This window comes from Pteropus alecto, unplaced genomic scaffold, assembly GCF_000325575.1.
Source record: "Pteropus alecto unplaced genomic scaffold, ASM32557v1 scaffold669, whole genome shotgun sequence".
Lineage (NCBI taxonomy): Eukaryota > Metazoa > Chordata > Mammalia > Chiroptera > Pteropodidae > Pteropus > Pteropus alecto.
In genome coordinates, this window is record NW_006442554.1 from 356,158 (window position 1) to 367,728 (window position 11,571).

Sequence of the window (11,571 nt, forward strand, 5' to 3'; positions counted from 1 at the left end):
TCCATTCCTGGAGGGAAAAAGTTATGGTTATTCCGTCTGGGCAGAAAGAACCCAGTTTGAAGTGGATATATGTCAAGGCTAAAACATTTCCCAGACTCCCTTGCAGCTATGAGTCATGTGACAGTTCTGACCAATGAGATGTAAGCAGGGGATATTGGATGGGGCATCCACAATGCTCCTTAAAAGGAAGATGGGCTGAGATGGCCACAACCCTCAAGGAGAAGGGTCTCCTTGACTGGATGGGGCTCTGGTAGTCATCTATAGGTCATAATATGGCCATGAAGAAAAGCCAGGAAACTCCCAAATTAATTCTCACTATGTGAGAGAAATAAATTATCTCCAATTCTGGGGAAAATAAATTATCCCCAAATTATCCTCCAATTCTCCACTCCTAGTCAATGCTTTCCCCAGGAAGCTACTCATGACTATCAAATCTAAGTATGTTAAACCTGGACACAGACACAGACACACACACACACACGCACACGATCAGGACAAAAAGATAAATGGGGAGACTGAGGCCTGGTGAGGACAATTCCTGATAGTTTTCTTGCCTTCTCAGCCCAAGGTGTAGCTGGGACTGGCTATAAGACTCCTCTTTCTAAGGCAGGCACTCATTTTTCACAGATTCCACCGTTTAATCTACAGTGGAACCAGTCAAGCTGCTTGTTCCATTTCCAGTCAGTTTTTTGGGCACTGGCTGGTCAGGGGACTGATCAGCCATATTGGCCAGGAGTGTTTTCTCTACCCACTCAAGGTTAAAAGACTTTCTCCAGGTTTTGTAATAGTTTGTACTTTATTACATATGTAATCCTGCCATACCTGCCAGTTGATCCCCCCTCCCTCCACAGTATCACCTTCTTGATATCAGCCCCTCTCTTGGGGCCACTGAGCTGGTTCCGCTTTCCTTCTAGGGCAGAGTAGATAGAGTCCCTAGAGCAGGCAGTGGGCAGGGGCAGATCAACAAGTCACCATCACAGTCCTCTTACAGGTATTTACAGTTAAATCATATCCATTAGTGAGTTGTAAAGGGTTTTCAGAATGGGATAGAGGCTGCCCCTCATCCAAGGTACAGGTTGGAATGAACTAAGGCTGGTCTATCTTGGGTCTCAAGATGAGAGGAGAAGCATGTTCTGGGAGTTAGTGTGAGTGGGGCATGTCCTCCCCAAACTTGTTTTGGTGGGCGACGTTCTTCACATCTAGGAGAGCCTGAGGAGGAGGAGGCAAGATACAGTAGGTAAGAGAGAGTGAGGACCTCCTCTACCTCAGCCAGTAGGCTGCCCCTACTCCGGCCCTCAACCATCCTGTCTCTTGGACTATCCCACATGCAGAAGGGCCTCCATTCTCCCCTTATCCAATCACAGAGGTATGTGGGAGGAGTGAGTATGAGCACATTAGAGGGTCTGCCTAGGGCCTACCTGATGGTGGACATAGGCCTGACATTGGTAACACCAGGTAGAAAGGTCGACATAGCTGAGGACCATTGGGTGTCCTGAGACTTCGTAGTGCTGTAGCATATGGGCACTGATGTAACGACCACAGTAGACCTGAGGTTGGAGAGTGAGTATCAGGGCAGGGATCAGCACTCACCTGTGGTTTGTTCCGGGGTCAACTTCTGCCCCATCCCCTTCCTCTGTTGCATACCTCATAGCAAGACAGACACACCCAGTTCTCCTGGAGTGCTCCACAGTCCTGGCAAGGCTGGGTCACGTCCAGGCCTGCTTCAGGAATGGGGCATACTGCCACCAAATGGGGACACCAAGGCAGTGGTGTCACAGCATAAAACATGACCTGGGTGGGTGAAACTGAGTAAGCTAGGGACTTATCTATCCATTACATGCTCCTACAACACATGCTACCTGGAAGAACAAATGGGCAAGAGAAGAAAGCCATAGTCCCATCCACTCCCTGAGCTCACCTGGTCAGTGTTCCCAAAGGCCTGCATCAGCACTGAATTATCCACGTCCTGACCTCCAGCTGCTTCTCCAAGTAGCCTCTCCTCTTCTGGGATCTGAGACTCTGGGGCCTCCTGGACACACAGAGGCAAGAGATGTATCCGAGAGGCCTGATTCTTGCCCTCTCTTCCTACTATGTGGGTGTGCTGGTGGGTCTTACCTGAGCCTTGTTGTCTAGTTCCAAGGTCCTGAGATTCCCAATCAGCTTACTTAGGGATATCTGGGCTGTGGCTCCTTGCACAGGTGAGGCTGGAGGGGTTTGGATCAGCTTGGCAATTTCCGCAGCCTCCTCTGAGGTGGTCTGGCCCAGCATGGCTGCCTCTGAGGTGGTCTGGTCTGGCGTGGCTGCCTCTGAGGTGGTCTTGTCCAGCATGGGTTCCCCCTTGGCTGCCTCTGAGGGCTGGTCCTGAGTGCGCTCTACCACATCCGTCTGTGACTTAGTCTGGGCTGGAGTAGACTCTTGAACAGATGATGCTGAGGTGTCCTTTTCTGTGCTTGCATCCAGAATGTTCCCTTCTAGTGTGGTCAGCCTCTCAGCTGACTCAGGATTTGCTGGTTGGGGTGCCTCCTTGGTCAACTTAGAACTGGAGGGTCCCTCCTTGTCTTCGAATTCTGGAACCATGGGAGGGAGATCCTTGAGTGTGGGTGCTAACCCCTCTCCTGCCTCTAATCCCCACCCTCCCCTGAGCCCCCCATTGTCCCGAATTCACCACACCCACTCACTTGTGACCCGTAAGCTGCGCCAGTATTTGCGATGGATTTGGATGGTCTTAGCAATCGAGGCCAGGGCCCCGGATAGTGGGGGCCGTGGCAGGGTCAGCAGGGGTGGCGGGTCCCCAAGGAGGGTACGGGTGCAGGCAGCCATGGACTCTGAGATGGATGTCAGGTTATAGCCACCCTTTTTAAGGAAAAAGAGGAGGTGTGTCCTCAGGGAATTTGGGAAGCAAGATATCCTGCCTCCTAATCCTAATTTGGGGCCCTGCAAGTCTAGAGGGTGGGGACTGGGGACAAGTGAGTAGAACCCACATCTGTCAGATGGGGCAGCACCCATTGTGTGAAGCGGTTGTTGAGGAGGACAAATTGTGATGTAAAGTGCAAGATAATAATAACCACAATAACAATACTGATAGTAACAGTAATAGCTGTTGTTCATTAAGTGCTTGCTGCATGCTAGGCCTATTCTAAGGACCTTATGCATATTAATTCATTTAATCCTCAAACCACACGTGCTCAATCTGTACAGGAACCTGTATTCACAGTATGAGAACCCCTGGCTGCACCCACACAAAAACACCTGCCCCAATTTGATACAGAAACTGGTTTTTCTCTCTACATGAACCTCTGTCCTGACCTGGTATGAGAACCTCCTTTTCTCACACTCTATAGGAACTCCAGTCTCTGCTCTTTTTACAGATAAAGAAACTGAGGCTCAGAGTGGTTAAATGACTTGTCTGGGGTCATAAGAGCTGGGAAGAGGCAGCGCTGGGCTTGGAACCTGGGCTATCTGATGAAAGAGTCCATATTCTTAACCACCACCGTGCCCTGCCACAAGCAGTCTGGGCACATTGTGGGACTTTTTACCAGCCAATTAATATCTCTATGACTTACTGTCTTCATCTGTAAGGTAGTGAAAATTAGCGCATAAGATTGCTGAGAGGGTTAAATTCGTGCATGAAGAATGCATAATAGTAATAAGCTACAGCACTTCTACAGCACTCTTCCATGACCCATCTTACAGATGAGGAAACTGAGGCCCGGGGGCAGGGGCACAGAGTAATTTACAAAAGGTCAGTGAATTTATTTTGTCTTGGGAACTTGTTAGAGGCAGATTGCGTAGTGGTAAAAAGCATAGACTCTGGAGCCAGGCTGCCTGAATGCAAGCCCTGGCACTGCTATTATTAAATGTGTGGCCTTGGCCTAGTCGCTACACCTCTCTGTACCTCAGTTTCCCTGATCTTGAGAGAGGAAAATTATGAGGTCAGCAGACCCCACCTCAGAAGGATGCTTTGTCAATGAATTAATAATACATATAAAGTGTCAAGAAGAGTGTCTTACACATGAGCGCTCAATGAAAGTTGTTAATGCTGTTATTAATGCCCAGTATGTGTCAACAATCCCAGGTGGGACACTCAAAGGAGATTTTAGAAAATTGCCCTGAGTGTTGCAGCCAGCCAGCAGAAAGGGTAGGACACCAAGTCTTCCAAACCACCCCCACCATGGGAAGAGGGACTGAGAGAGTTACCTCTAGGATTAGGATAATGCGGCCACTGGCAAGGCCCATCAGCAGGTGGGTGAGATGGGCATAGCCCTCAGGTGATACCTGGCAGCCCCCCAACGGGTCCCCCCGTGCTGCATCAAAGCCAGCTGAGACTAGCACCAGTTCTGGATTAAACTGAGGCAGAGAAATAAGAAATGCATGGACATGAGGGGCTTGGGTAGGCAGTAAGTGAGGTAGACCTAGAGACATTGAAATAAGGACAAAGGAAGACATGAAGATGCAAGTCAGAGAGATGAAGACATGACACCTGAAGGCTGGGAGACACAGACCAGAGCCCTGAAACTACAAAGGGGCTGATGTGTAGACACAAGACAGAGAGACATGGAGAAAGATCCACAGAGACATGGATACATCACACACAGACTTAGAGACATGAGACACTAGAAACTGATGGACGGGTACATGAGGTAGAGTCCTGAGATATGGAGATTCAGCTGTTAAGAGACAGTGACATGAGACACAGAGAGACAGAGATATGTCCTCACACACATGCCTGAGGGTGAGATCAAGAGACACACATTCCCCTTCCTGGGTCAATCATGGGACACACATGTACAAGACACATGGTTTTACACACATAGTGCCAAAGAGAGGTGCATATATGCTTCTATCATAAAAAAATGACAATGCAAGTACCACACACGGAAGATGGTCACATATAGTCATACATACCCACAATCAGTCCCATAAAGACCAGACATACATTGTAGAAGTCATACACATACAGTTTCTCACAGAGGGGACAGTAATCCATAGTCACCCCTGCACAGACACAATCATACACATACCATCACCACAGTCACAAAAGCCACACAACACTGTTGTGCCCACAGGAAGTGGTTACTTACACACAGTCACACACATGATTTCACAGTTACACACACACAGAAGGTAGTCACAACCACAGTGCATCGTCAGACACACATGCACGTCTGCAGAGGTCACAGAGATGGCGCTTTATCTGCACTTGGAGTTAGTCACACATATACAATCTGCCACAGACACACAGTTTACACATGGAGAATGCAGTTACCTACGGCCACTCATGCGGTCAGGCAAATGTATATATGCCACCCCCATTCAGAAAGACACACACAAACAGCCACAGCAGACAGAGATGAGTGTGACACAGCCTCCCAAATACAGAAAGTCACACGTTGGCTATCAGAGAGAGCACCTGTCACACAGAGAAATGGTAGTAGAAATGGTAGAAATAGCCACGTGTACAGAGTTTAACACATATACTCAAATCCCTCCCCCGCTTGCACATGCAGTTCCACAGAGACAGCAGTCACACAGGGCTACCGTCACACACAGATAGGCACTGGTGATGGTGTACACTCAGGACATGTACACAGCCAGGCATACACAGACCACCGCTGCACACCCAGAAGTTCCTCACAGTTGCAGAGAAGGCAGTCACATATAGCCACTGTGCGCAGTCAGACATATGCAAAGGCCATCACGGAATCACCCCACACTGTCCCCATGACTGTCTCACAGGATCAGTCACCCAGAAGTCAGACACATGCGTACCTGCTTCCACGCACACAGTTGTGTCACATACATCCTAAAGCATACCTCGTAGGCAATGGGAAGCACCACACGATGCCAAGCAGCCAGGTACTCAGCGTCACCCATGCGGGGCCCATTCCAGGCCACATTGACAGTGAAGCCCATGCCCGCGGCCCAGCCCACCTGGTTGCTGGCACCCTCATCCCCCATGGGAAAGAAGGTGCCATGATCATAGCGGTGCAGGGAAATGTAGAGTATGCTGCCAGAGACAGGGTGGGAAGGAGGGCCATGGCTGTTTAGCAGCCTGGCACCTCTGAGGCGTGGCCCGCCCACCTCCCTGGCCACACCTCAACCCCTGCTTCAGCCCCTCACCTGGGATCCTCCTCAAATATATGCTGAGTTCCATTACCGTGATGGACGTCCCAATCCACGATCAAAATCCTGAGGAGGGACAGATTCTTAGTTACCTAGGACATTCAGCCCCTGAGAGAGGGCAGGGACTAGACCCCTGGGGTATATCTGCAGGGACATTTATTGTGGATGGCAGGATCCTGGGTCCCTAAGGAAAGTGCTTGTGGGTCCTATCACAGAAAAGATGACAGGACAGCTGAGCCTGGGTCCTGAACAAGTGCTCAGGGCCAGACTCTGGGCCCTGTGTGAGTAAGGACTCTGGGTTCTGTTGGGATAGTTATCAGGGGCCAGAAATGCTATGGGGGGGGGACCCTGGATCCTGTTTTATAAGCACCACAATCTTGGGGTCCTCTCTGAGTAAGCACTGAGAAGTTTGGTCCTTGATTCTTTTCTAGGGAAGTGCTGGGTAACTAGACCCTGGGTGTTTCTGGGTAAGTCCCGCCGGGGCTGCACCACAGGGCCTGCGGGTAAGCACTGGGCTTGCAGGGGGGGGGGCGTCCCAGGGAGCCCTCACCGCAGAGCATGCCCACTGATGACCTGGGCATGGCGAGCAGCCACAGCTACAGAGTTGAAAAAGCAGAAACCACAGGCAGCATCCTGTTCTGCATGGTGTCCCGGAGGACGCACCACAGCAACACCATTCAAAACCTGGGGGAGGAGCAGGGAGCCAAGATCAGACAGACTGCTGCCCTCATGGTTTTTCCTTCCCTTGTCCCCTTGCTTCTCCTCTTCCCTCTCTCCCACTACTAGCTGCTAGGGGCACCCAGCTCCATATTCTCATACCCCTGGCCACACTTCCCAGTGAGCAAGGCCTCTGGTGAACAGGGGTCTCTTCCCCATCCCACTTTTCTCAGGCCCTGCCCAACTCTCTCCAAGCTACCTCTCTCCATCCCCTAGGACCACCTCTCGAGCTGGAACCCCACTCCAAAGCAGATGCACCTCTCCTGCCAGCACAGCCTCCACAAGGCAGCATGTGGAGCCGGCAGCCAGCTTCGCACAGGCGAAGGTGCTGGGGCATATGTAGATGGAGTCAAAGTTGGCACCCTCGCGGTGCAGCTCCCGGGGTTTCATCTTCTCTGTGGCCCGCAGACGACCCACATACTCAGCACTGGAGGCAAAGAGGGAACACCAGGTACAAGTGGTTCTATCCCCTTCATGGCCCCTCCCATGTCCCCCAGCAGCTCTATGTACCCGGGCTCCAGCTCCCAGTTAGCATGTGTGCACTGAGACCCCAAACCACTCCGGGCATGAGGGTCTGACCTGTGGCAGGTGAGCAGCTCAGCGTCTGTGGCAGGACGTGCAGGCAGGATGAGGCAGCGCCTAGAAAGGCCCAGCTCCTCCAGACGGCACATGATCTGTGAGATGCGCTGGGGCATCTCGGGGTGGTGGCTGGGAGATGGGGAACACATACAGGGCTTAGTGCTTGAGGAGGGAGACAGACCCCTGCCCACTCAGCCTGGCCCTCCAACCACATACTTATCCCACAAGTTGTAGTGACCCATCATCTGTTGGTCGTAGACCAGCCCTGTGCGAGCCTGCAGCACTGGCCACGTCAGGATTGGGAGCTCAGGGGGCTGCCATGGTTCCTCCTCCTCCTCTTCCTCCTCTTCTGCATTGTCCCTCTCCACGTTGTCCTCCTCCCGGGTCTCACCTGGAAGGGGAGGCCACATTCACCCTACTCCCCTATCCTGGATCACTATAATACTCTGGAACTCAGTTTACCCAAATGCGAAAAGGGTTGAGAGGCCTGAAATCAAGACCCAGTGAGAGAGAGGGCCTGACCCTCCCTGAGCAGCCCAGGAAAGTCAGAGTGGGGTCTGGAAGAGTCTCTCTCATGGCTCATTCTATTCCTGACCCCCAACTAAGCCCACTCCCTGTCTCCTACCTGATCTCACAAGGACTTCCCAGAAGGGCTCCAGGGCTTCCAGAGCGCAGGACAGTGAAGACTGGGCACTGAAGGACAGGGGATGGGAAAGTGTGACCAAATGCCCCAGGATGGGCAGTGAGGGTCTCATTTTTCCCCTCCTCCACATGGGCTCACCTTGGGCAGGGGGCACCAGGGGACTCCAGCATGGGGCAAGGGTCTCCCAGGAGGGTGTGAAGTGAGGCACTGACGCCCTCAGCCAGGGAGCGGAGGTTGTAGCCACCCTGGGACAAGAGTGTAAGCGGGGTCAGGAAATAACCAGACTTTACCAGGGAAGAGTAGTAGTAATACTACTCAGGTGCTGAGTAAATGTCAAGCAACAAGGAATTTAGAAGGTGACTTCATTTCGCTCGCTGGACAGTGCTATGAAGTGATTACTACTAACATTGTGCCCATTTCACATAAGGAAAGCGGAGGCACAAAGAGGTTCAGTGATTTAGGCAAGGTTGTCCAGCTGAGAAGTGCAAATGCTGGGACAGGAACTCCTGCCAGACTCGAAACCTTTGTTCTTATGTCCTCTAGGATCCACAGGCTCAGAGACCAAGTGAGTCACTCACCTCCAGAGACAGGATCAGTCTGCCTCCTGCCAGACCCATGAGCAGATGGGTTAGCTGGGCAAACCCTGCCGGAGTGGCAGCCATCTCACCCTGAGGGGATGTGAAAAGTCAGCCTGGCTCCATGTAGCCCCTTCTGCCTACCTGCCACCCCAGGGAGCCCGTCTTACCTTGGGGTCCCCTTGAAGGGCATCAAATCCAGCAGCCACCAGGACCAGCTGGGGGTGGAACTGAGTGGGGAAAGGACTACATGAGACCACCTGCCCTCACGCCCCATCCCTAACCATTGCCCTGCTCCAACACACCCCAGACCCCCAGGACCTCAAGGGCGACTGGCAGTAGGACTTGCAGGAAAGCAGCGATGTAGTCGGCATCTCGCATCCCCACCTGTAGACAGGGGCACACACTGATGAGATAGGGATGTTCTGCTCTCTGTCCCGAACCGGTGGAAGGGTTGGGGTGGGCCTCATTCTGGGGGCAACGGGTGGGCAGACACTGACCTGGTTCCAAGGCACATTGATGGTGTATCCCTGTCCCTGGCCAAAACCTGTGGTGGACCAGTTAGAGGCCTTCAGGTGGGGCCAGAACCGACCCTGCTCGTAGCGGTGGATGGAGAAATAGAGCACGCTGAAGGCAGAGAGAGCAGGGGGTTGAGGAGTCAATCCCCCCAGACAACCCCAACCCACAGCTACCAGAGTTTCCTCAACTGTTCATTCTCTCATTTTCCCAATTCTTTAATTCACACATCATGCATTCTTCCATTTATTTATCCATTACTTCACTCACTCATTCATTTCCTCTCTTACCAGAACTCTTCCCTTAGCAAAAACATTGCTGCCTGTCAGTGCTCACCCAGGTCCAGCTCCAAGACTCAGAGAGCTAGAGGGTCAATCCCAACCCCCAAGGGTTCCTGACCCTATGGGGACTCTAGATCATGCCTGCCCATCCACCTACTCCTGTGACTAAGGTGGTAACAATGAACAAACCCTGTGATGTTGGGAGGCCCACAGGGAACATGGGGCTTAAAGTCAGCAGGAGCCAGCTAAGGCTGACAAGAGCATCAGGCCAGGCTGGGGAGCTTAGTGTTTCCCCTGAAGGAAGTGGGAGTCTTAGGGGCTAGGGTTAGGGCAGGTGGGACTTGGTTGTGTGTGTGGAGCTGCAGTGGGAGTGCTAGCTAGGGCTCCATGAGGCCAGTGAGGGGGGCAGTTTCTCTTCCCAGTATCTCACAGGCCACCTCTACTACTTCTTCGATTGTATAAGTGAGAAACCGAGCACTCAGAGCAGTGAGGGGAACTGACACGCAGAACAGATACTGAAAAGACACAATGGTCCAGAAAGCCCAGCAGGTGGCTGTGGGAGGGCTTAATTCTGACTGAAGTAATCCAAATGAATAATCTCTCATCCATTCATCCATCTGTTCATCCGCTCCCTGCCTTGTTCCAGGAAGGATTTAAGGCAGCATTCTTTTCCCCTTTTTAGGGAAATGCAAGAAATAGTGGTAAGCAATTAATCTAGACAAACCTGACAGTCTCATTTTAATAAATGCTTATAATGTTGTGAAATTTAATGCAATTGTTATAAAAAGATCCTTGAAATTTAAGAAAAAATATCTTGGAATTAGGGAATGAAACCCATGTGAAAGTTTAAGGCATTGAGTAGGTGGAGGATAATTTTTTTTTGACTCTGATAAATATCAGTTCTAAAGTGTTTTTATTTACTAAGTTAACCATTAAAGGAGGAGAAATACACAGTAGAACATAAATATTATCATCAGGGAGAAGAAAGAATTAAAGAAAAGATTTAAAGAAAACCACCCCAGAAGAGAGCCACCAGAGTTAACAGAAGAACTAATACCCAGGAAACTAAGCTTATAAAGCAAATAGAAGATTTTAAAATAAGTTCAACTGACTTCCAGTGAAGGAATGGTGGATTGATAACAACAGGTTTACCTCCTCACTCTCCTATGATCCCACTCAAAAGACAGTAAAGGAATTTTAAACAAGTATCCACCCAGAAAGACAGAATGGGAGAAAGGATTCAGACAATAAGAGGTTTCAACAAATCCCTGCAAAATACTTTGAGGCTCCAGGAGCCTGCGGGGATGACCTGGGGTTTCCCTTCTAGAGAAATCAAGCACAGATTCAGGTCACTGCACACAAAATCAGTCCTGAATAGCCAACTCACCGAATGACTAATTCACTAAATTTACTTGTTTCTTTTAACTACTTAGCTTTAATTTGCCTGTTTTCCTGTTTTCATAATAGTCTTTTAAGGACTATCCAACTTATCTCTACCCCATGACCCTGTTGTTGGAGTTAAGAGACCGAGAGATGGAGAGCTGGGAGATTGAAGAGCATGGATAAATTCTTTTTCATTTATACATTCTTATTCATAAGGAAGAATGCATCCAATATATTCACAATTCCTCATATCCTTGCATATAGTCAACGATATATCCACAAAAGAACAATGCATTTATTAAAACAAAAAAAGATTAATGATATTTTAAAAATGTTATTAATTTGCTTAGGCATGCTATTATGGTTATGCTCTAAAAAATGTTCTATGTTTTAGATATATTCTGATATATTTACAGAAAAAAAGATAAGGTATCTGGGATTAACTTTGAAATAATATAAGAGGGCAACAGTGAGGGAAGGTATAGATGAAACAAGATTGTCCAATGAGTTGATAAATGTTAAAGCATTCAATTCAATAAGTCAGAAATGAACAAAATAAAAAACACAGGAAGAAATTAATTTCTTCTGATGAAAACAGAAAAAATAATGAAATATGAACAATAAACAATAAAACAGTGAAGATGGCCAAAAAAGCCAAATTCTAAATTTGAAATAAGTAAAATTGACAAACCTTTGCCAAGGCTGAGCGAAAAACAAAGAGATGTCATTCCAAGAAGATACTCTCTCTCTCTCT

General features: G+C 49.6%; 1 protein-coding gene across 5 annotated transcripts in view; it reads right to left on the bottom strand.

Annotated features, from left to right (window-relative positions):
* Positions 1 to 771: 771 nt before the first annotated feature.
* Positions 772 to 11,571, bottom strand: part of HDAC6 (histone deacetylase 6) — a 20,156-nt gene continuing 9,356 nt past the window's right edge. For all 5 annotated transcript variants that reach the window (XM_006922749.3, XM_015597768.2, XM_015597767.2 and 2 more), the window contains exons 11-29: positions 9,138 to 9,264; positions 8,959 to 9,024; positions 8,808 to 8,867; positions 8,641 to 8,730; positions 8,201 to 8,307; positions 8,045 to 8,112; positions 7,636 to 7,810; positions 7,420 to 7,548; positions 7,099 to 7,267; positions 6,674 to 6,807; positions 6,121 to 6,189; positions 5,815 to 6,007; positions 4,198 to 4,347; positions 2,679 to 2,853; positions 2,116 to 2,567; positions 1,919 to 2,029; positions 1,645 to 1,791; positions 1,419 to 1,547; positions 772 to 1,209 (exon numbers count right to left, since the gene is read on the bottom strand). In XM_006922749.3, the coding sequence (XP_006922811.1) occupies positions 1,141 to 1,209; positions 1,419 to 1,547; positions 1,645 to 1,791; positions 1,919 to 2,029; positions 2,116 to 2,567; positions 2,679 to 2,853; positions 4,198 to 4,347; positions 5,815 to 6,007; positions 6,121 to 6,189; positions 6,674 to 6,807; positions 7,099 to 7,267; positions 7,420 to 7,548; positions 7,636 to 7,810; positions 8,045 to 8,112; positions 8,201 to 8,307; positions 8,641 to 8,730; positions 8,808 to 8,867; positions 8,959 to 9,024; positions 9,138 to 9,264 (2,620 nt within the window). In that variant the 3' untranslated portion in view covers positions 772 to 1,140. The remainder of the gene's footprint in view (positions 1,210 to 1,418; positions 1,548 to 1,644; positions 1,792 to 1,918; positions 2,030 to 2,115; positions 2,568 to 2,678; positions 2,854 to 4,197; positions 4,348 to 5,814; positions 6,008 to 6,120; positions 6,190 to 6,673; positions 6,808 to 7,098; positions 7,268 to 7,419; positions 7,549 to 7,635; positions 7,811 to 8,044; positions 8,113 to 8,200; positions 8,308 to 8,640; positions 8,731 to 8,807; positions 8,868 to 8,958; positions 9,025 to 9,137; positions 9,265 to 11,571) is intronic.